Source organism: Phyllostomus discolor, chromosome 6 (assembly GCF_004126475.2).
Source record: "Phyllostomus discolor isolate MPI-MPIP mPhyDis1 chromosome 6, mPhyDis1.pri.v3, whole genome shotgun sequence".
Taxonomy (NCBI): domain Eukaryota; kingdom Metazoa; phylum Chordata; class Mammalia; order Chiroptera; family Phyllostomidae; genus Phyllostomus; species Phyllostomus discolor.
The window spans coordinates 28904414-28929456 of record NC_040908.2 but is presented as its reverse complement, the minus strand read 5'-3'; the positions used below and the strand labels follow the sequence as shown (position 1 = coordinate 28929456).

At 38.1% G+C, this 25043-nt stretch overlaps 2 protein-coding genes across 4 annotated transcripts in view; one reads left to right on the top strand and one right to left on the bottom strand.

The window, feature by feature from the left end:
* The first annotated feature begins 100 nt into the window (after positions 1-100).
* On the top strand, positions 101-23043 carry PIGF (phosphatidylinositol glycan anchor biosynthesis class F). Of its 3 annotated transcripts, XM_036027922.1 has the most exons (7): positions 108-198; positions 420-585; positions 1994-2239; positions 2820-2911; positions 4173-4289; positions 14454-14562; positions 22727-23043. In XM_036027922.1, the coding sequence occupies exons 2-7, from the start codon at positions 565-567 to the stop codon at positions 22838-22840; spliced, it is 699 nt and encodes a 232-aa protein (XP_035883815.1). In that variant the 5' UTR covers positions 108-198; positions 420-564; the 3' UTR covers positions 22841-23043. The 3 variants fall into 3 exon arrangements, with proteins under 3 accessions (XP_028370948.1, XP_035883815.1, XP_035883816.1); XM_028515147.2 differs by lacking the exon at positions 420-585 and having other exon boundaries at positions 101-198; XM_036027923.1 differs by lacking the exon at positions 420-585 and having other exon boundaries at positions 109-198; positions 1998-2239.
* Positions 19761-25043, bottom strand: part of RHOQ (ras homolog family member Q) — a 41992-nt gene continuing 36709 nt past the window's right edge. Inside the window, exon 5 of the mRNA XM_028515148.2 lies at positions 19761-23406. Coding sequence (XP_028370949.1) covers positions 23251-23406 — 156 coding nt within the window. The 3' untranslated portion in view covers positions 19761-23250. The remainder of the gene's footprint in view (positions 23407-25043) is intronic.

The following is a 25043-nucleotide window of genomic DNA, read 5'->3' as shown; positions in this document are numbered from 1 at the left end:
TGGAAAGCCAAGGGAGGAAAGAACCAGAGCAGAAAGGCGGGGCTGCTTCTTTTGCCTGCCCCTTCACTTCTGCGATTGGCTGTGCGGCCTTGGGTCTCCGCCCACAAGCCTGCGCATGCGCGAAGGCTGGGGGGGCGAGTTGCACCTGGTGGTGGGAGGTAGTCGCCCCCCCTTGCCTTCTGCGGGCGGGAGTGTTAGGTAAGCCCAGCCGGACGTTCCGGCACGCGGGCCTCGTGGGGATGCAAGCAAACCGCGCCGACTTCCCAGATGACTGCGAGCCTCTGTGCTCCCTGACCGCCCGCGCCATTCTTGCGGCGTGACCCAGGGGGTGCCCTGGTGGGCCGTCCGTCGGGCTTTCTGTGTCTGTCTCTCCCTTTTTCCTAGTCTCCACGCCTGTGCTTGTTGCGTATGCCTCTCAGCTCATCCCCCGCTGCCCACCCTCAGGCCGGCTGAGGCTTGGGCAGATTCCCGGAGTGACCCAGTTTAGGGTGGGGCTGCAGACAACGGCCCAATGATTCCCGAGAAGTCTCCGGGAGCCGCTTAAAAGGGCCTTCTTTCACCTCAATGTCTGCGGGCCCCTTCCAGGTCGGACCGCAAACGCCAGGGTCGCATCCCATCTAGCGGACGCCTGAAGGGTGTCCTCTTAAGATTGCTCGTCGGGGGCCTAACACAGGGCAGGTATCTCAAGAGGGTTAAACACTTAACCCACTCTCCTTTGTTCCCTTGTACATTCATTCGTTCCTTCATTCTTTCGTTCATTCATTGACTCAGTAAGCATTTGAGTTTGGGTACTGCTCACTGTATTACATCCCAGGATGCTCATGTCAGTTGGCGTTCTGAGAGAGGTCCAGAAAAAAAATGCGAAGGGGGGGGGGGTCAAAAAAATGGGAAGAGAGTGTGTTGCAGATCTGCTTCCCCGCCCCTAAGCTGAGACTAGAAACTTTTCATTTCTCCCTTCTTGCCCTTCATACTCTTCTTGACCCCTAGCACGTGGAAGCTTGGAACCTTGGACGTGTTCCCTAACCTATTTTAGCCTGTTTCCTTAAAATTTGCTTTTGAAACTTATAGTGCGAATTAAATGAGAGTTGTTAGGATAAGGCATGGGTTTGACCCTTTGTGTTACTGGGCGCCCCCTCTGTATGTGTGTGTAAAATATATATATTATATATATATTACATATATAATATATATATTACACATAAAAATATATATAATATATATATATATTTTATATACATTTATATGTTCTGGAATAACCACAGTTGCATATGGACTACTACTTAAAGTTAGTAAGATCTTAACATTAGTGCTACGTATAAGCTCTCAGCTAGGTAATTTATAAAGATGTGTGTGTTTTATAGATAAATTCTTCCCTCCATAAAAGCATAAAGCATTTATGCTTTACTTTTTATTGTAATCTAGCACCTGTAACAAACATTGTCATTTTGGTATTTCTGCAACACTAGAATCCCTTCATTTAGCATAACGTTGTGCTCTTGATTACACTGGCCACTGGTGGTATCACTTGGCATTTGCTGGGAAGATGTGAACTACTGTGATGTTAGTTACCAGGATCCACACTGGTAAAAAACAACAATTTAGCCAAACTGAATTCATGGGGTTTCTAGAATGCATAGGTATATTTCCAACAGGGGCAAATCATTAATCCCTGTAGTTTGTTTTCACCTCAGATTTTGGCAAAGAAAAAGAAAAAGGAAAAGGAATCACTTACTTGGTCCTAGCACATGACCATTTTGCAGAAACCACTCACAGATGTTTAAGGAATTAGAATTAAGAAATTTGTCCTTTTTAGTTTCTGAGAGCTGTTTACCATAGTAGTCCATATGTGCATTTACATTGTGCATCTTCCTATATTCTGAAACCAACATAAAAAATTGACTTTGGGTCCTAACTTATCTTTAAGTGTTGGAACATTTAGAACAATGGAAAAAGCCATTATTGCATATGCTTTTCTTAATTCATTTTTCATTAGATAGCTACTCAAGAATACACCATGAAAAATACTGATATCAAGAGACTACTGTATACCCATCTTTTGTGCATATTCTCAATTATCCTAAGCATCTTCATCCCATCATTCTTCTTGGACAACTTCTCAGTATTGGAAACACACTTGACTTGGTTGTGCATCTGTTCGGTTTTTGTAACTGCTGTCAATCTAGTATTATATTTAGTGGTGAAACCAAATACATCCACTAAAAGAAGTTCATCACACAAGGTAAGGCTTATTTCTTGATAACTGATTTTTGGATAGAGGGAGTGTTTCTTTTAATGAAAAAATAAAGCATTAGTCAAGAACTAAATTGGATTATTTCCAGTGACTAAAGTTAACCTGATTTTTTTTTTCAAATTAGTAGCCTATCACTTGTTGGAAGCCTGCCCACACTTGATTGATCCTTGCCATGCACTAATTGTGTAATTAGGGTGTCTTCAGTAAATAATATAGCAAATATCTCATGTATCATCACATAATAAGGACTGCTTATGTTTTCTTGAATTCTAGCAGTCTGTTATTGGTAAATAATTCATAAATACTGATTAACAGCATAGCTCAATGCATACCACAGGACCAGAAGTGCTAGTTGGGTGGGTAGAATGAAGTGTGTGGGGGGGATACTTGCCTTTAGACTTTTTACAGGGCTGTTTACCTGACTGCACAAGACTGATCCGAATTCAGAATCTCCAAATCCAGAGAACATTTAACTGTTCACACATGAGAATGTTATGTTCATACCTAAAATGGAAACATTTAATGTCCTTTAGGCATTCTCTTGAGTCTTTATTCATTTCTTTTTCAGGTAACCAGATTTTTGAAATGCTGTATCTACTTTCTTATGTCTTGTTTCCTCTTTCATGTGATTTTTGTTCTGTATGGAGCACCATTAATAGAGTAAGTCTGAAATTCCAAGCTTAAGGCCACAGTATTTTAAAACACTCATTTATTAAACAAAGGGCTAATTCTGTTGATGGTTAGAGAAAGACTGGTGTGTTTGATTGTTAGATCATGGAAGGGTACTGGCATTGCCTTTCCTTACAGTGCTGTTCTTTTAGAAACAGGAATAACTTAATTCATCAAAGGCTCCTATTATCTAGCCTTCTAGTACGAGTCGCAGGTTGGGGTAGGGATGGGAGGTACAGATGAGAAGCTAGACTACACCAATAAATATGTGACCCTTAGAATCTCAAAGAGAACTCAGTATGGCAATATGGATAAGTTAGCTACTATTAGTGTATCAGTTCTTAGTAAATGTGATTCTGAAGTGCTTGAAAAAAGAGTTTATTTTCTTAAGTCAATAGATTTCTGTCTTTACTTAATTAGCTAATGTTTATAGTTTGAAGGTAAAATTTAACTCAACACTTTTTCAAAACTGACCAGTTTTAAATTAGTGAATACTAAACTCATGAATATTTTTTATATAACATTTATTATAGTTTGGGAAACTTTAGTTTAGCAATGATCAATGGTCATGGTGAAATGAATGGTTATGTATAAACACACACAAGCTATGTATATAGTTATATATTTATATGTAGTTTTTTATATATACACATTAACAGGTCATTTTTTCTAGAGAGGGAGGATACGACCTTTGTAATGGTAAACAGGTATTTCTATCTAATGCATTTTAGAGTAGAATGAATGTCTAGAGCAATGGTTCTCAAAGTGATCCTAAAACCAACATCCGCATTTTATTGAAATGCAAATTCTCAGGCCTCAGTCAGAATTCTAAAGGTGGGGTCCCCCATCTTTAGTTTATCCAGCTTTCTAAGTGGCTCTGATAAAGCTAAAGTTCCAGAGACTACTTAGGAAGAAGGTCAATTTTGATATGAGCTAAAGTTGAAACACCGGTTGCAGAGAAAGTTCCAGAGACTACTGAGAAAGAAAGTTAGTGACCTAGAAATGGGGTTTCTTGCCTTGGACAGAATGGATCATAAGATATTTAACACTTTGGACCTCTTATCATTGAAGCCAGATGTTTGCTAGATATTTTTTTATGGTCATCATTTTGGTAGGACTCATGTTACCTTTCAAAGTAAAATACAAGAAAATATTTTTATGTTAAGTTTATTTAAGTAACAAAGATTATTTATGTGTGTATGTTTGTTCCTTCAACGCTTTTCAAAAAACTAATGAAGTTTTCTTTCTATAGGTTGGTGTTGGAAACATTTTTATTTGCAGTTATTTTGTCTACTTTTACTACTGTACCTTGTTTGTGTTTGTTGGGACCGAATGTCAAAGCATGGCTGAGAGTTTTCAGTAGAAATGGGTAAGTTTTAATTTCACATTTTAGTGATGTTTGAAGGTTTTTAAAAGAATTAATGTATTTTTCTATTCATAGCAGCTAATTGATTGTTCCATGAGCATTTCTCAGCACTGTACGGTTTTCGGAAATGCCCTCAGGGCCCACTGCACTTGGGGACTGGGGAGAGGAGGAATGGGGTACACCTGAGGGGGATCCAAGCAGACAGAACCACAGGTCCCTCAGTCTGCCTCAGCAAGATTAGCTATGCATTCTTCTGTAGGGTAGAATTCCACCAAACCTTTTGTTTGGAAAACGGTCTCTGCTACCAAAGAAAAGCTTTAAAAACTGCTCCTCAGGGATATTTTGTCACTGTGATAAAGCTGATACAGATGAAATGGCTTCCGTACATCTTATAAGGTAGAATTGGGGTCCATAACCTAAAAATGTTTAGTATAACCACCACCATTTCTTGTTTAGCCTCTGCTGTGGTAATGACAACCAAGTGCAGGTTTTATAGGATTTTATTTCCTTAGCGGCCAAATATATATTCAACATAGCTAAATTAAAATTTTAGCTTCTTGAAAGGCATTGAGATGATTTGTATCAAAAATGGTCAAATCGTAACTAATGAAACTGGAAAGGTGCTTGGTGGCCATCATTTTGTCCCGTTTATCACCTAGCAGGGAAAACCCCCAGCTCCCACTCTGTGTGCGTGTTGTGCGTGTGGGCTCCGAGGTGCTGGCCCTGGTTCTTTCCCTGAGGAGCTTGCACGTGCAAGGGACAAGAACGAGATGGGCAAATGGTGTGAGGCTAAAATTGTGTCAGTCAGACAGTAAGTGCTATGGGAACTCAGAGGGGCAGGAGACCACTGAGGAGCGAGCTGGGGGTGGGATGACCTATGAAGGGCTTGGATCTCGAGTGTGCGATTAGGTGAGACCGAAGGGGAGGGGATGAAACCTCATGCTAGGGGACGGAATGACGCCACAGAAACTGAACGTGGTATCTTTGTGTGATTTGGAAGGGAACAGCCCAACTAGAGCGGAGGGTGCCTGATGGGTAGCAAGGCTCCATAAATAATTGACTTTTTCTTTTGGGAATGACTATTGTTTGTTCCCCTTCCGAACCATCTTCTAGAGTTCATGAAGTCTCTAGAAAAGGAAAGTGTAATTATTGAAAACGTTTTCCCACATTGTTACGACAGTATCCCAAATGGCATTACTTTCTTTTAGCATTTTAGTTTGAAATTTTTATACAGTGAAAACTGGTTGAAACCTTATTGGTTTGATGGGTGATTTATCAGGCTTTGAATTCTGTTTCTGATAATAGCGTATTTGGGGGAGACATCTGATTCTACAGTTAGTCTTGTGATAGTATGGCACATGCAGTCCTAAAAATCCCTGCACTATGTGAACTTGGACAATCAAAAACGCATAAAGAAAGCTGGGGACTTAATACAAATGGTAGGACGGTTTTATACTTGTTAAACAAGTTAAGAAATACATAAATATAATAAATGTACTTTTCCTGGGAAAAAACCTGAAATTTGCTTTTGGGAGCAGGTGTGAGAAGGGTTGCCACTTGTAAGTCATTACAAAGTGGTCAACGGAGGTTGTCGGGGGCCTGGCAGAACGGCAGGCCAGCTGTGCAGGGGGTGGTTCAGACACAGGAGGGGAACTGGGAGATGAGCTTTTCAAACAGTATTGAGACATAATGCAAATATAATACAAAGTATACAATTAAATGGCTTTTACTATATTCACAGATATATGCAGCAATCACAGTCAATTTTAGAACATTTTCATCACCTTAAAAAGAAACTCTGTACCCTTTTGCCATCACTTCCTTATTATCCCCTCTTCCCCAGACCTAGGTAACCACTAAACTGTTTATTGTCTCTATAGATTTGCCTGTTCTGGACACATCATAAAAATGAAATCATATAATATGTTAATCTTTTGTGATTGACTTCCTTTCACTTAGCTCAATGTTTCAAGGTTGAGCCACGTTGTAGCATGTACTAAATCCTTTCTATGGCTGAATAATATTCCATTGTATGGATATACGAGGTCTGTCCAGAAGGTATCCAGCCATGTAATATGGAAAAATAGAGACATATATTGAAGAAGATACAGTATATAAGAAACATACAAGTACATAGGACAGTGGCACCTAAGTCCCCTTCAGAGTAGGCACCTTGGGACCTCACACAGTTCTCCCAGTCACCATCAGCTGCCCCATTGTATTTTTCTGAATCTCATCAACAGTCTGAAAGACCTCTTCTTTCAAAAGTGATTTTAGTTTTGGGAAAAGCCAGAAGTTACAAGGTGCCAAATCAGGGCTGTAGGGAGGCTGAGTCACCTGGGTGATTTGACGTTTTGCCAAAAAACTTGGAACAAGATATGATACGTGAACAGGGGCACTGTGATGAAGCTGCTAATCACCAGTTGCCCATAGCTGCAGCCTTCTGAATCATCTGAATGGTTTCCATGGAGGAATGTTCAAGCTTAACACAAAATTTGATGCAGATTAGCTGCTGTATTCACTCAGTCATTTTGAATGTGAAGGCCACACAGTACACGTGCTCACTAAACAGCATCTACCGTCCCTGCTGACTGGTACAATGAAGATGTCATTGTTCATGCACGCACATTCCAGTCACTCTCCTTGGCTGCCAGGTTACATCAGTGGCACGCAAGCCATTCTTGTTATGTTAACAATGGCTGGACTTTTTCCCGAGAGACCTTATATACCACCATTCATCAATTGATGGACATCTGGGTTGTTTCCACTTTTTTGCTACTATGACTAAGGTGCTATAAACATTTGTGTACAGGTTTTTAAATGGATTTAAGCTTTCATTTCTCTTGAGTAGATGCCTAGGAGTGGAATTGCTGGGTCATATAGTAACTCCATGTCTAATTATTTGAGGAACTACCCGTCTCTTTTCCAAAGTTACATTCCATAGCAATGTATGAGGGCTTCGGTTCCCCTACATCCTTACCAGCAGTTGTTTATCTGACTTTTTTTTTTTGAAGATTTTATTTATCTTTACGGAGAGAGGAAGGGAAGGAGAAAGAAAGGGAGAGAAACGTGAATGTGTGTTGCCTCTCATGTGGCTGCCATTGGAGACCTGGCCTGCAACCTGGGCATGTGCCCTAACTGGGAATCGAACTGGTGACCCTTTGGTTCACAGCCTGCACTCAATCCACTGAGCCACACCAGCCAGGGCATTGTTTATCTGATCTTTTTATTATCACCATCCTAGTGGGTGGGGAGTGTTATTTCATTGTGATTTGTTTGCATTTCCCTACTGACTAATGGTGTCAAGCATCTCTTCATGTGCCTGTTGGCCATTGTATAGTTTCCTTGGGAAAATGTCTATTTAGATCCTTTGCTTATTTTTTCAGTTGGGTTATTTGTCTTTTTATTAAGCTGTAAGATTTCTTTGTATACCCAAATGCAAGTCCCTTGTCAGATACATGATTTGCAAATATCTTTGCCCTTTCTGTGTGTGGTCTTTTCACTGTCTTGACAGTGTCCTTTGGTAGTGCCGGTGGGAATGTGAGTTGGTTCAGACTCTGTGAAGGGCAGTGCAGTAATACCTATAATTACAAATACCCGTCTCTGACCCAGCAGTTCTGATAGGATTTTATTGTAAATATACCGGCATACCTACAAAATACTGACTATAGAAGATTATTCATTGAAACTTTGAAAATAGTCTAAACATCCTTTAATAAGAGATGGATTAAATGAAATTTTATCTGCACCATGGAATGTTACACAGTTGTGGGAAAAAAAAACCCAATCAAGTCTTTATTTACTGAAATGCTGGTAAGTGGAGAAAAGCAGGGTAGAAAAATGTGTGTAGGATGCTACCACTCATGTAAAAATTTGCAGAATAGGTATGCCTGTATATCTTTGGAAGCATACATAAAAACCTGATGAAACACTGGTTGGCTCTGGAGAGAGGCTCTGAGAAGCTAAGTACAAGATAAGGAGACACTCCACTGACCGCCCTTTGGTATCTTTTGAATTTGACCATTTTAATGCACTACGTAGTCAAAATGAAAATTTTAAATTAGTTAGATTTTGCCAATACTTAACTTACTTTAAACTTACTTTTTGGCTATTGAAAAGTTAGACCTGTGTCAAGAATGTTAGATTTCTCTGATGCCACCTAAATTTTAGTAGAGTACAAAAATATCCTAAATTTTCTAACATACAGCCAGAGAACAGTTCAGTTGCTAGAAAACTATGGCTAAAAATAATCGGTTTGTTATAAAACATTTTATTTAACATCACATAATGCATGGCATGAAATAGTAATATGCAAAAAATACTTCAGTAACTTTTAAAGAATTTTTATACAGGGTCTGGCAGAAGTAAGGCCTGCTTGAATGTGGTTGGTAGGGTAATAGTATAGGTGTAGTAATTTATAGTTTAAATTTGAACATTCCACCTAAAATGTCATATGGTGTGCTTGAGTGTGATATTGTTATGTTACAGGATTACATGCTTATGATTTTGTAATAAAAAGGGGGCATTATTTGTGCTGCAATCTGTATGTGTTATAGCATTTAATTCTCACAGCAATTTGGTAAGATACTCCTATTTTCACCATCTTCTAGACAAAGATATGGAAACCTGACAGGTTAAGTGACATGCGAAAGCCCAACAGCCAGAAAGAGGTAGAGCTGGGGCTTGAATCCAGATCATCCGATGGTATAGAAATGTTTAAAAGACTCTACTAATCGAGGGTCTGAAAACCAGTTCCTACCCTGTCTTCACTGCTTAGTGGCCAATGACGTTAGATAAGCTATTTAACTTTATAGATCCTCACACTGATTGTACTTTACAGGATTATTGTCAGAACTGAGTGTGAAATGATGGGTGAAATCAAATACTAAGTGCTCAAGGAATGTTTGTCCAATGGACTAGCACATGCCGTGGAGTGTTTTCATGTTTCATACTTCCAGTCCGTCTGTCCTGGTGCCTCTTCCTGGTGCAGGGAGCCGACCAAGGAGGGCCGGGCACAGGCACTCACGGAGCGCTAGTTGAAAAGGAGGAACCGTTTTTTCAGTTCATTGCATGAAAAATTAACTCAAACACTTTTACGAGAGGGGAACTCAAGTCTTCACATCTCCACCATACATCAGTGATTGCTCCCTTTCTCCCTGACACTCTGATCACACTTAGGATAAAAAGCATGTCGAGTTCTGAATAACATAAGGAGTAATTATTAATTCAGTGGATTAACTTATTTAACGTTAGAGTTGGCCTTCATAAATGTTCACTGTGAGGCAAAAATAGTTTTAAAATTCAAAGATCTGGTGGTTCTGCAGTAAGAATATGAACTACCCACAAAAAACAATTACTTTTGTGTTATTTTAAAATTGTCCCCATATACAGTTAGCATTATTTATATTGAGTCACAACTTTAAATTCAAAGGATTCTATTATTTAAAGACGTTATATAAAACATGAATGTGTATTTTCCTACCCAATAATTATTTACAACAGAAATTAAAGTTCTGATTTGAGGTTCTTATGCTGTAGTTCTAATTAATTAAAAGTATTTAAAATATCTTAAAGTACTGATTGAAGATTTTAGAGGTTACAATATTTTTATCATTTATCCTGTGTTTTAGTGTATAAAACATGATAGAGTTTTTGTTTTGTTTGTATAAAGCTAGCCCTCCTGATATTATTGAAATATGATAATTCAGATACTCAGTATAAACAGGCCAATTTTGAGTTAGGTTGATATCTCACTTAGTATTGAGTCAATATAAATGTTGTACTACTTTGAAGTGAAATAAGTATTACATCCTAATTTTTAGTGTAATTATTTGCATGTTTAAGTTGAGTAGATGGTAATAAGTTGAAGACAAGAAACACAAAAGCTTTAATTGTGAGGACTGTGTTGGAATTATATCCCAAGAGTAAAGGACTTTGGGATACTATTGAGATTTATTTAGTATATAATTAAATGATGCTTTTAACAAGACTTTCCCTTAAAGTAAATGTAAAGTTATTCTAGATTTTTTAAAACATACTATTTTAAAGAAAATTGAATGTAGAAAAGTCATTTGGTTTCTTTAAAAGTTCTGCCAACTTTTTGGTATGTTTATTAGTGAATATAGTCAATTTGTACTACTTTAATTCAGTTCGTTGCGTTTGTATTATAATTATTGTGGGGGTTTTTTTCATTTGCAGACTTTCTTTTAAAGGAAAATAATCTGACTACCTTAAACCTCTATTTCTCATTGAAGTTTCTTATTGATTTATTACTTCTTTTATGCTGTTAGGTTAGATGTTTAAGTGAGAATGTGATCATTTTTGATGAAATGAAAAAAAAAAACTGAATTTCTGAATAGGTTCTTGAATCTTTGGTTATCTCACCAAGGTAAAGACCTATTTGTGTAGACAAAGTCAACAGGCTTCTTTCTGTCATCTTTGCATTGAAGTGGATGTTATATCGGAAAAACCACTGTAGACATTATGAATGAAAAGATATGAATAATGAAAAATGTGTACATATAAGAAATAGGTAGTTTAGCCTTAATGTGGGCATAAAAACTTAATGGTAAAAAATGGATTGGTTTTAATACTAATTCAGTGGCTAAGGGGGAAGTTTATATAATAATTTAGTAAAATATCTCTTCGCCACTAGGAGGAGTAGTGTGGTGTCTCTTTTTTAGATGAAGAGACCAACCCCATCTCCACAAGCACTGCTGTGATGATGGTTTGTCTAGTTCACAGTGTTTTCTGTGTTTGCTGTCTATAGTTTGCAGTGTTTACTGTGAACTGCCCCAGGCACTTGATACAGTGTTTGACACACAGGCGGCATTCAGAATGCCCTTTTTATTTCAATGAATATTTGACGTAATGAATTTCAGTGGAGTCAGTGTGGACAGTGACTGGGAGAAGGTAAGGTGTCTCCACAAAAGAAAGAGCAAAAGAGCACCAGCAAGCATTTAGAAATAATGCTTGGTTTCTGTGGAATATTTAAGGATGATTTAGTGACAGGTACATAAGCAAATGGAGTGGGAAAAGAGGCAGTTCTTAACATCTAAGGGAAATTAAAAATTATATTTACTGTAAGAAACACTGTGTGATGAATATTTCCATAATCATAACCTCTGCATGCAGTGCTAGGGACCCGACTGAGAGGAGGCGATGTTCCAGTGAAAGAGGGGTCGTGAGTCAGAAATGTGATGTGGGGATGGCAGGCTCGTGGGTAAAGAGTGCTAAATCTTCTTCTTCCAGGGTAGAAAGCAGAAAGTAACTAAATCTTTAAAAATCCGTCCATAATGCATATTCTTTTAAATTTGAGTTACATAGAAGAAAGTGACGAGTTGAAAGACTACTGCAGGGAGGGATTTTTCTTAATAGTCTAATTGTGATTTTTTACTTTAAAGGTATTTATTAGTTTGATAAATATGAAACTATAATTTTAAAAAGACTGACTGTAAAGTTTTTCTATTGAACTTGGTCTTGGTTTCACTTTTTATGTACTTACTATATGTAAGATCATAAGCACGCTTGGATGCCTCAAACAAAATAGAGGACAGCCTCTTGAATGTTTGCACTTTTTAATCTTAATCCCACAACGGCCACAAGCGTGCTGTTAACAATGAAAAATGTGAAGACATGGATCTTGCCTCTTACCCCAAGGAACCTGGAACTTAGACGTTAGATAACACATGCACATACATCCTCTTGAAACGTGGCTCTGATCATACTGCTACTTTGATTTAAAACCTTCAGTGACTCCTTTAGTTTGACTTTTAGGCTTTTTAAAAATCCTTACCTGAAATCTGCCACAATGAGAGAACACTTCATACCCACTGAGATGGTTATAATCGATAATAGCAAGTGTTAGCAAGGATGTGGGAAAATTGGAACCCTCATATACTACTACTGGTGGGAATATAAAATGGCTCAGCTGCTTTGGAAAGCACTTTGGTACTTCCTCAGAAGGTTAAACAGATACCGTATGACCCAGCAATTCTATTTCTTGTTATAGCTCCAAGAAAAATATTATGTTGAATGAAAGAAAGCCACAAAAGACCACATATTACATGATTCCATTCAGATGAAATGTTCCAAACAGGCAAATCTGTGGAGACAGAAAGCAGATGAATGGTTGCCTAGGGTTAGGGAAAAGAGGGAGTGGGGAGTTATTTGTAATGAGTAGAGTTTCATTTTGGGGTGATGGTTACACAAATCTGTAAAAAAAACCCCATTTAATTGTGTACTTGAAATGAGTGAATTGTAGGGCTAGAAAAGGATTTTCTGGGGGCAATTGTTTCCTATATTTGGTAAAGCTGTTATTCAAAAAAAAAATCCTAACTCTAACCTTTTCCAGTCTTATTTCCCATTCTTCCACTTGGCCTCAATCAATTTTACTTATTTTTTTTTTTTACCTGCAATGCAACTCTTTCTCCAGTTCCTCAAGACCAAATGCTACCCATCCTTCCAAATCCAGCCGAACTTCCTCCTCTTATACTCGTAGGAAATGGAGAAAGTAAACTCTGTTCTCAGTCTCCACCAGACTGTGCGTCTCTAGGCATATCACTTTATGTGTTGCAGCACAGACAGGAGTTACATGTTAAGCAATAGCTAGTCAACATTTGTCAGCCACCTATAGTCAGAAGTTACCCAAGAAAATCTTAAATTGCCTGAACAGTACAATTCTCTTTTTATGTTTAAGTCACCAGTTTTTCCTCAGTTTGGAACAGATCTCTATTCTGTTGAATGCTAGTTGAAAAAATTGACTTGCATCTATAGGTGTTACATAAAGAACAATAGTAACACAACTTTGCATTTATGACAATTGACTCCAACCTTCTTCCAGCCCCAATTTTCAATAGAAACAAACTAAAGCTCTTATCTTGTTTAGATGAAGGAGGGGTAATAAGATGGACAGGTGATAGATTGGTTTATAAACCGACTTGTCAATTGGGACTTCTTTAATTCAGTGTACATTTTGGTGTAATAACCAGCTTATTTCTAATGAAAGAAATAATCTAACAAAACAAATGTTTTTCCCTTATACCACTAACTGAAAGAAACTGCTTTTTCATAAACTTCATAATAACCCTGCATTTTAAACAATTGAATATCTGGAGCCCACTTATTGCATTGTGGTGGGGTTTTCCCTACTGTAACCAGACTGATATTCTACACAGCAAGCTGAAATCAAGACCTACTAAGAGAATGGCAGAGTTTTTTGTCTTTTCACCTTTACACTTAACACACTGTATGCGGGAAACGTATTTATATGTTTTATGTTGACTGGTAGTAAAGCGTGGGATAAAAACTACCCGCAAACAATGTGCTAATACAATTGGTAGGCAGTTCTGGTTGGTGTGGCTCAGTGGATTGAGTGCCAGCCTGCGAACCAAATGGTCACTGGTTCAATTCCCAGTCAGAGCACATGCCTGGGTTGCAGGCCAGGTCCCCAGTTGGGAACATATGAGAGGCAACCACACATGGATGTTTCTCTCCCTTCCTTCCCCTCTATAAATAGATAGAATAAAAAAAAAGGTAGCCAAAATCACTGAATCCTTTGAAATATTTTGTTGTTCTCTAATCTTCCACCAAATAAAATTGATTTGTTTAAACAAAATGTGCCATAAGAAGGACTAGTTGAATAATGAAGCCCCCTCCATACAGTGGAACACTGTTATAACTGTTAGGGAAAACAGCAGCAAAACTGGGTTTATAACATGATGCTTTCAGTTTTGTTTTGAAGGATGTGCACATAGATGTGTGCATATGTGCAAGTATGCACATATCATTGTAAATAAATGTATTTGTGCATGTGTAAAATATTTCTGGAAGGATAGATGTATGTAATAAGTTGGTAATAGCAGTTGCTTCTGGGGAAAGGAACTAGCAGTGATGACAAGGGCAGGAGGAAGACTTCGATTTCACTGCAAGTGCTGTTCCACATTCTCTGACTTTTACTATGTGCACATTAGCTTTCCAATGGAAAAGCACATCTTCTTGCCAACTAACTGTTTATAGTTCATGGTAAATACATGTCAGTTTGAGGTGCCTATTTTGAACAGAATGAACAGAATATGTATGCATCATGTTAATTTATGCTTCTCTTTGTTTGATTCTGCAGCAGCTAAGATACATACCACCACTGATTTATGTATTTGTGTTTTACAGAGTTACATCCATTTGGGAGAACAGTCTCCAGATCACTACAATTTCTAGTTTTGTAGGAACATGGCTTGGAGCCTTTCCTATTCCACTCGATTGGGAAAGACCATGGCAGGTTGGTTTCAGCTACTTAAAGCAGCAAAATTAATGTTTGTACAATAATAAAACTGATGCAGCTGACACGCGTATACATGTAAACTGTTTTGTTTTTCAGTGCAGTAGGGATGCCAGTTCCCTCTGTCCCCGTAATCTAGGCGATTTCTCCTTGTAGCAGGCCCCAGTGCCACAGGGTCAGCCTGGTTCTACATTCCAGCACTTTTCTTCTTCATATATAGGTGAATAAACAAGCTTAGTTTGTGGATATGTATAGTTTTGTTTTGTTTTGTTTTTTTTAAACAGGCTAGAGGCTGCAAGAATTCCCTGTTTTCAACTTTGATACTCATTGCTTTTGTGGTCTTCAAGTCATGTTTTTGTTAATGTGATTGATGGCCAAATTGAATGTTGAGCTTGAAAATTTTTAAAAGCATGTAGCAAAGTAGCTTTTTAAAAGAGGTACACGATCTAATGGAAGCTCATCAACATCAGGGTTTCCATTTCCTATCTCAATAGGCTATAGCTCGTGAGCTTAGTAGAGCACTGTGGGGTAAGTGTTCTTTCTGTTCCTGTTTTACAGGTGAGGAAACTGGTATGAGAAAGATGTGTAATATTTTAAAGTTCACTGAGCTAGTAATGCATGTATCATTGTCTTAATTTTTAATGGCTTAGTAGTGTGCCATTATAGTTATTCCAAAATTTATTGAACAAATTCATGATTGATTATTCAAGTTATTGCCGTTATTGTGTTATTATAAACAGTGCTATCATCAAAATCTGTACCTTCACCGATTTTTCCAGTTATTTTCTTAAGATAATTTCCCCCAAATGGAATTGTGTTATTTAAAAATATTCTTTCTTTTCCAAATATGAATAGTTTTTTCTGATTATAAAGAGTGTACATTTATTTAGAAAGTTTAAGCAATATTAATAATTATAAAGAAGGAAGTAAAAATTGTCAAATATCCGGCCACCTAGATGCCTTTAAACTTTGGACTTTAATGCTACTACCTACAAAATGGAATTAAGCAAGATAATCAAATCTCTTTTGAGCATACTTATTTCTTAAGCAAAATTGATTGTCTTTAAAACAATTTTAAGTTACCTTTAAAGCATCGTTACATATAAAAGTCCTTTTTGTTTTCTCTGGTTTTATTAGGTTAAAAATTTAATATTTGGGAAACATCTATTTTCTAAAGTCACAGATGTCATAGATAATTCTTTCAAAAATTGAAACTAGGGATCATAAGGATTATAACTAAATGAATCACTACAAATAATGCTAGAGTGAGGGATAAAACTAAGATTATGGATTTAATTATTGAAGAGTAGCTGTTCTTAGGTTACGTGCTATTTCCTTACCAAAGGTATTATTCAGTGTTTTAGATAGACCAAAATAAAATGCTAATTTATATGAGTAGGACATGTTGCAAGTATGGGAGAAAAAATAACTGTAATACTTGCCTGACAGAATGGAGTTAAAAGGTGGGTTTGTTGTGAAGTTGTCATGCTGATAGTGGTCGCTAGAACTTCAGTGTGAGAGAGAATGGTGCTGGCCACATTAACTCATTGGCATGATCATAGCAAGAACCATTTTTGCGTCACTTTGACGAAAAGTTCCGGACTGGAGACAACACATCTCACCAGACAGCTCTTCCCAGATTTGTGTGCCGTTAGGCACAGGAGAGTGGTGGAGTCTACACGGACAGGTGCGGATTTGCAACTAGAGAAATGAGTCCAGATGAGCAGGTCATCTGTACGTGTACTCCCACATCAGACAGTAGCATTTGCTTTAAGGACATCTGGAAAAATACCACTTACAGCCAAATTCAGACAAAAATATAAATGGTCATTTAAAACCAGTAGAAGTGTCAGCAGGCTTTGAAAGATGAATTCTGTCATGCAAATGCAAATTTGTGATGAGTACAATAAAAATCAAATTAAAAAGTAGCTGTGAGAAATTTAGAAATGGCTGCCTGGGTTTTATCTTCCTTTTTTATCTGAAAGAGCCAGTAATCCTAATGGTTGCTGAGTTGCTCACCTGTTCAAGGTGTTCTGATCTACAGAGAGGTCGGTTCCCCTGTGGTACCCGTGATTGCATATACATCTCCAAAAATTGTAATTATATTGCAACACATATTTTATGAATTTATTAAAATATATCCCAAATTAAATAATCTTTGTTTGTACCTGAACTGGTTGGTTTATAGTGGAGGCTCAATAGTTTTGGAGCCATTCATGAGACTCTTCAAGAATGACACAAATGTCCACTGGGGGTTGGTTTAGAACCCATTTCTGTACTTACGCTTCTTAAAATCATGAAAAACAACAGCTGGGAGCAGGAGTCCCCCTTCTGTTTCTTAGGGGAGCTGCATATGGTTAACACAATGTGGTGTGTATTCTTATAAACTTTATACTCACTAGATATTTCATGTGAAGAATAGTATGTATTAAAAATTATTATATTGCAAGGGCAAGGGAATAGTTCCTACAGCAGGGTATAACATTACTCATGAACAGTTTTATTTGTTCTAAACTGCTGGTTCTAATTACTACCTAGCTGTGTCAGTTACCAAAGAAATACTTATGTTAGTGATCATGTAAGTTTAATTTTTTTCACATTAGAACATGTAATGTACAAAATGATACTGATGCATGGGACTGTACAGCTTTCATGATTTAATTCAATATTCTCATGTTGTAAGTACCAGAGGTGCTTATTCCTGTTCTGCACATTGGGAAACTAGGGCTGTGACGTTCAGTGACCTGGTCAGGGTCACGTGGCCAGGAAGGGGCTGACCTGGCCCGTCCCATGTTCCACTGTCCCATGTTCCTTCCCAGAAAAGCAAAGTCCCTAAGTAAAATAGGAAGTATTTTTAAAAGTAGTCTAATGTTTTTGTATAATCATTTTAAAACTTTGTTATTTTCACCAATTTCAACAAAAATCATAATTATCTAATTATAGTTATCTAATAAATACCTGACCATCATTTTAGTAAGGAAATCTGCAGCAGCTTATATACTGCCATAGTGGCAGGCCAAACTGGCTGTTACATAGTCTCAAAAGTGCGTGGCTGTCGTTGTAATGACATGACAAGGTTAAAACTCTGTTTGCACTTAATATATGCCAAGGGCACCCACGAAATAGTGTGCATCTTATAATTAAGTGAAGTGTATTTAAACAGTTTACTCTTGAATCACAGATTAACAAACAGATGCCGTCATTGAAAATATTCCCTGGACCAACTAGAATGGTTAATTAAAATAAAATACTTGTTGGAGTGATGGGATTCTTAACCAGGAGCCCATAGTTGGGCTTAGGAGGTCTGTGAATCTAAAATTATATGTACTTTATATTTGTAATATGTATGGATCATGTTTGACAAGGAAACATGAATTCTGTCAGATGTAGTTTTTAAAAATCATTTTTAAAGTACTTAAAATTTAGGCAGGTTTGGTTTTTTTTTTTTAAAATAGGAGCAGCTTTAGAAATCTGAGCTGTAGAAATTTGGGGAATGACAGTTTTCTATATTGGAACAACTTATACAGGGTGGGGGAAAAAGTAGGATTACAGTTGTGAGTACATAACAGTTTATTAATTACTGCATTATTTTCCCATAGAACACCTGTAAACCGACTTTTGCTCCACCGTGTATAGGCCTATTAGGAATATGAACTAAGATTACCATCAAGTGTAGCTCACGAGTATCGGTCGCCTGCACTGTGTGTCAGACCCTGTTACAGGGATGGCTGTGCATCGCCCACAGTGCGTCGTCCGTGTAGTCATCGCAGCAACCCCCGGAGGCAGTGAGCTTTATGACGACCCTCACTTTGCAGATGAGAAACCAAGGCACCCAAAGGTTAGGTGACTTGCCCAGAGTCACATACTTAACAAATGGCAGAGCTGAGACTCATCCAGTCTCAAAAACCAGTGTTCTTAATTCTTATTCTGTACTACTCAGAACGTGCTTTAAAAATACCAAACACTACACAGATATACTCATGTTAGTACATTTTCCATTCCTAAAATGTAAGCAGAGTTCTATCAGAAGAGAACGGTGTGGTTTTTGGGTGGAAATAAGCTTGTGTAATTTTAAAGGCATTTCACCTTTCAACCAGAAGCAATCATATGTTTATCAGAGAAAATACAAAGTTATAACTCCATTATTAAGAAGCTTTTTTAGCTTATTAGGATGAAATTGTTTTATTACAGAGAAATAATTTATTTCCAGATACCATGTACCCAGAACCTATAATATTAGGCCTTTGTTAATGCTGGTTATTTTTAGAGAACACGGACCTTTTTTAAGTGGTGAAAATGTAAGGAGTCATCTGACACAGAGAAAGGATAATAGTACACTAAGCAAGACACTTTGTTCACATGACGTAGCTGATCACTTTTTTAAATGTTTTCCTTTTTAACAATAACTTTAATAGTTTTACCCACTTTCAGTTTTATTATCTTTTGTTACTCAGTGGTGGGGGGGAGTTCTTCTATTTTGTGATTTTAAAACAGTTTTCATTCATAAAAATTGGGTAAAAAGATGACCGTCGTTTTGGTGGCAAAGACTGGTGAAGAACTTCCTCTACATGAATGTCTGAGTTTTCTATTTTCCTTAAACAAAACAAGATAATTATTTATAGCCATCACAGATCACTATAATTTGGAGAAATATTTGTAGCAATGCAGTTGAATCGTCTGTTCAATAGATAATACCATGTTTTTTTTTAAATCCTTTTAGACATGAAGAATGTTACATAGAAACATCTCTGTATATGAGACAAGTAAACAGTTTTAAATTATAAACTTCAGGATCTATGAAAATACATGGTTAAGCAAGGATTGCTTGACAAGTCAATCTGAATTCTGTTGCCCTAGTATAGGCTTAATTTTTAAAAAACAATTGTAAGGTTGGTAAGAAATTGCTTGAAGGGAAATCATTAGTGGGCAGCCTCCCCCGACTCCTTTCAGCTACTCCCTTCCTCATTCCCTGTCTAGCCCGGCAACAATCAGTGAAGTCACCCTTGTGTAGGGAAATTCTCTTTAAAATGTGACTGCGTTACAGTGAACGACCACTTTGGAAAGCCTGGTCCGTCACCAGGAAACAATGTTCAAAACCAGCCCAACATTTTAATTTGCTGACAGCATGGGTTTCTTGAGGCGTTTAATAATAGCAAGTGTTCCAAGAAGACTTAACCCCTCATTAGACGAAACTTTTTAACCAATATTTATTTCACTTTTGGCATTCCACTGGAGGTGAAGTACAGCAGCCGTTTAGAGAGTTGTGTATGTGAACATATGTACGTGTTCAGAAACAAAGAGCCACACCGAAATTACAAAGTGATGAAGGTAGAATTTAGTAACCCAAACTGGAATTCTGCTGGCATTCCCGGGGGATTACCACCCTCCCTACTCCGGGACAGCGTGCTTTACAACAAAGTGCAGATGCTTAACACTTGGCAGATGTTGCGTAGACTCACGGCAAGAGAAACAGAGGAAAGAGTACATCCCAAATGTTTACACAGGGCGTCAAACAAAAACCGCTAAGGTAAGAAGTGCAGTGCTTTACATAGACAGTAAACTACGCATGGTATTTTATTTTTAATCCCATGTGTTAAGATGGGACACTGTTAAAATAACAACACTTAAAAAGCAACAACCAACAAACCAGTATTTAACTTGGAACTTAAAAATTAATAATTAAAAATCAAATGGAAGCAATGTCTACAATTAAGTAAGATAATTCACAATAAAACCGTAACTCAGGCTCTACTTACTGGAAATATGGAAATTCAAAACGGGCTAACCGAAAATGTACCATTAGAGATAGAATAAAGGTATAAGTCGGCAAAGTGTTAAATAAGATTTCAGGGAGCCTCTACAATTACTTTTAAGAACTTCAGAACTGACTTTATATATATATATATATATAAAAATATTAACTATAAGTTCACTCATACATGGCCTTATTTGAAGCAGTTTATTTGTACTCACTAGCAAAATTCATGTAAGATATTTTTGGAGTATTTTATTACCCAGATATTTCACTACTTTGAACTAGTTGTTCCAGTGACTAGTCTGAATTTCTGTTGAGACCTTAGCCTTTAATGAAGATGCGTTTCTGAAAATAAGGCAATTTTCTACAATCTGCGTATGAATAGAAAACAAATCTTTGGTTTTCAGTTAAAGTGGTGGGAAGGATTTTGCAAAAAGAAATACTAAAGAGCCAAAGCAATGAAAAGGCTCTCAGTAAGCAATGGGAAACTCCAAACCCCGTCAAGGTCAGCAGAGCACCTAAGGCACCTCGGGTTCAGATGATCCGATCATCTTTGCTCTGAGTTCTAATAATCTATGTACAGGATTCTTACCATCTGAAGGATGTGAAGCTGAAAGGGTAATGTCCAACTATGATCACTGTGAAAAAGAGGAGAATCACAGTTGATAAATGGGAGTGATCCAGGAAATCATCTATCTTCCATGTTTATAGATGAGGAAACTGAGGCCCGTTCATGAAACAAGTGACACCAGAGCTGTGTTTCCAGATTCCTAGTCCATTTCTCTTGGATTGGACAGATTCTAGATTTTAACTTTTGCTGGCTAGGCAAGTGTGAAGAGTTTCAGTGATGTGAATTTGAGAAAAAATAAATTCCCATAAATCCCCAAAGACAAGTTGGATATGTATAATACTTGACTGTCTTAATTCCTTTATACCATGTGTTGGACAACTTAGCTAATATACGAATTGATTTACACAGTTCCTTTCAATTTTATCTAAAAAACAGCGGACCAAAATTAAATGAAAACGTCACATAAGATTCCATTTGAGCATAAATAAGGCCATGGTACTTAATGTGAACCACCACTTTCTGGGAGAAAGAAGATAGCCACTGTCCAGTTCAGAGGAAGCTCCTGACTAGTTATCCAGCAGACTCTCCACTCTTCGATGGGGAAGATGATGCTTGTGTTTTAAAAAATCTCTACAAAGCTCACATACAATACAGTCCATCCTAGATTTGTGACTGATGAGTATTTAAGGCTGTCATTTTCAAGTATAAAAGTTTAGTGTTCATTACCCAATCTGTGCAGTAGACATAGCTATAAGCTTGAGTCATGGAAATTAACAAGAGCCCACCAAGGACATAAAATCATAATTTAGGCAACTGCAAGTTTAAATGTAGAAAAGGTGGTGGGGGGGAATGTATGGATTACATTATGCTTCTCTCTGAACTGCATTGGTTTGTTCACACAGAAACTTTGCCTAATGTTACTGCCTGTTGCATGGCATTTGGAATAAGGCAGATCCACAGCAGACCAACCAAGGAAGCTTAGGTAACAGAACTAGTAATTTAGATGGTTCACCTCCAGCACAGTTCTATGGCCTGTTCCCCCAGAAGAAGATTAGAAATGGCTCTAGTATGCTTCACAGATAACATGAAAAAGTCTTCTTTAAGACAGGGCCTTTCACCTAGGGAGCAACGTGCACTGCTTGTGGATGGAATAAATCAACGGTATTTTTACTTCTGGCTTTGTGTACTATTGTGACATGTTACAAATTTGGCTGGAAAGCAATGAGTGTCTGGAAGCCAGTGTTTTGTTGAACTTACACTCTAGGTGTTTGACTTAAGTTGGTAGCTCTGTAACTTCTGCGATGGTTCCAATACTGTATCTGAAAGGTGGCATCAGTTTTATGATAGAAGCAATTGCTTTGTTATAAATTCCATATGACATGCTTGAATTCTAGGTCTTTTCTCTTTACCACAATTCAGAGTTGCTTGTGGTCTGATCATCATATGCATTTCTCATTTCATTTGATATACAATACAGGCCAATGTGGAAATTCAGAAACAAAATGACCAACCTCAGAGAGCTAAATTGAGTCCAAGATTATGACAAAGTCTGACCCGAAATTTTAATTTGTAATTTTAGCATGTCTCTCATGCAGTTTGGGGAGCATCAAACTAAATCTACAGTTGCCAGAAGCCTTGTTACAGTTGAATGCACATTAACTAAAACGTGTCCATTTTTAGTGTTCATGATAAATGCGGTTATGACCTTATTACACTTTTGGCATTCTTTAAGAAAGCACACTAAGCTTTAATATAGAAATATTTAGGTTACACTTAACTTGTGCTCAAGTAATAATATAACATTTGTTCTCTTTTGATCTCATACATGGTCTCCTCAGGTATGGCCCATCTCCTGCACGCTGGGGGCGACCTTTGGCTACGTGGCTGGCCTTGTTATCTCACCACTCTGGATATACTGGAATAGAAAGCAACTTACATACAAGACCAATTAATTGGAACAAAGGAAGAAGTTGGGGTTTTTGTTTGTTTTTTGTGCAGATCCCATAAAGACTGTGCAGAAATGTATATGGTCTAAGCCAGGCAGTTCCATCTACAGCACTGTTTTTATGTATTACATGATGTGATTGTAGCTTTTTAAACTATGAAACCCCTGAGAGATTGTACCTTCTAACTGAAATAAAGTATTTATAATAGATTGTGACTTCAGATGCTGTTTGCTGCTTCTTGGACCTTTAAGAAACATTCTTAATGAACTTGATAGAATTCTGAGGACAGGGTTGCTTTTTTTCCTTTCAAGTTTTGAACTGCTTCAGTGTTTATGAGAGGTCTAGGGACAGCTGTAGCGTTTCATATGCTTTCTTAGAGAGAAATGGACAGTTTCCTCTGCCACTGAAGATGTTTCTCACGTAATCAAACAACAGTTTATACATCTTGATCCTATTCTTTTTTTTACTGTGTGTTTCTTTGGAGTTAAAATGGCTATGATAGCCTCATCAAAAACAGTCTTCAATCCCTTCTGGGTTAAAGCTGAACATTCCACATAGCAGCACGCTCCTATCTGGGAGGGAGAAAAAAATCACAAATACATAAAACCTTTTTTATACAACTGGTATGACACAAAGACACCATTATAAGGAACATTATAAAATACAGCTATGTAAAAGGAATGAAATCATCACAATACCCAGAGATAGCTAAACTGTTAAATTACTAGTATATATATCCTCCTGGACTTTTCTGTGAAACACTCATCAAATATTTACTGGGTGCCTACTATATGCCGAGTACTGCTTTGGGTGCTGGGCGTAATGTCAATGAACTGAACAACAGAACCAAGTCCCTGCTGTGTGATGCTTAAGTTCTGGGGGAGTGGTGCACACAGGACAGATGCTGGCACAGGCTCTGGAGAAACAGAGTGAGGAAGAGGCGGAGAGCAGAGGGCACTGGTGGTCGGAAAGCTCCACAAGGTGAAGTTCGAGCAGTGAGGGATATCTAGAGGAGGAATTCTAGGCAGACAGAGCCATGGGGGCAAAGATCCTGATGCAGGGGCTCGCTTGGAGTGTTCTAGGAACGGGAAAGAAGCCAGAGTGGCAGGAGGGAGTGAGCAGGGGGCATGGCTGGAGATGAGGTCAGTGAGGGCCTTGAGGCCACTGGAAAGACTGGATTCTCTGAGAAGGGACCTGTCATTCATTCATGGAAAACACACTGAGCACTTTTATTTGCCAAATGAGAGAACACAGCAAGGAATAAAAGTAAGCTAACTCATGAAACTTACCCTTTGAAGGGAAAAGACCATGAGCTAATAAATGTGGAGGGAGAAATGCCAGAGGGTATTATGTGGTCTGCAGACAAATGGAGATGCAGGATAGGTAAGGGGTAGGGACAAGATCGGGCAAGGTCTCGTTGATGAAGTGACATGTGAGCAGAGATCTGATAGGAGTGAAAGGAATAATGTTGCAGAGGGAAGAAGATTCCAGGCAGAGGGAGCAACTGAAGTTCAAAGTCCTAAGGTAGAAGACTTTAGGGAACAGCAAGGAGGCCATGCACCTCAGTGAGGCAGAGAGGTAGCAGGGGCCATGGCAAGGATTTTGGCCTTGACGCTGCATGAGCTGGGAGCCTCTGGAAGATTCTGAGTAGAGCAGAGACCTGATGGAGCTTACGTTTTAAGACTCCCTCGGGATGTTGTGTTGAGCACAGGTTAACACAGGACATAGACAGGAGCGGAAAAGTGACTTAGAAACTGTCTCAGTAATCCAGGCCAGACAGGGAGGGGCCTGAACTTGATTGATAAGAGGACAGAATGGTGTGGAACATTTGGATTCTGGATATATTATGAAGGCAGGGCAATATCTTTTTCTACAAGATTGGCTATATCATACAAGAACAGCAAGGTCAAGTATGATTTCAATGTTTTTGACCTGAGTAACTTGGAGAAGCTTTGAGGACAAAATTAGGAATTGTTTTGGACATGTTAATTTGGAGATGGTTAGCTGCCAAGATGGACTTGCTGAGTGCACGGCTCAATAACCAAGTCTAGAGTTTAGGGAAGAGGTCCAGGCTGGAGATGCAGATTTGGGAATCTTCAGAAGACTATTCAAACCACAAGACTGACAGAAGCTCATCTAGGCTTAGAGAATGAGTGTGGATATAGAAGAAAAGATGTCCAAGAAGCTGAGTGCTGATCCCTGGGCCCTC

Excerpts from the sequence above, each read along its gene's own strand:
- PIGF (XM_036027922.1), top strand. The coding sequence starts at position 565 with ATGTCTGCGGGCCCCTTCCAG. Across the intron at positions 586-1,993 it reads TGTCTGCGGGCCCCTTCCAG|ATAGCTACTCAAGAATACAC; the intron begins GTCGGACCGCAA and ends ATTTTTCATTAG. Across the intron at positions 2,240-2,819 it reads AAAGAAGTTCATCACACAAG|GTAACCAGATTTTTGAAATG; the intron begins GTAAGGCTTATT and ends TTTCTTTTTCAG.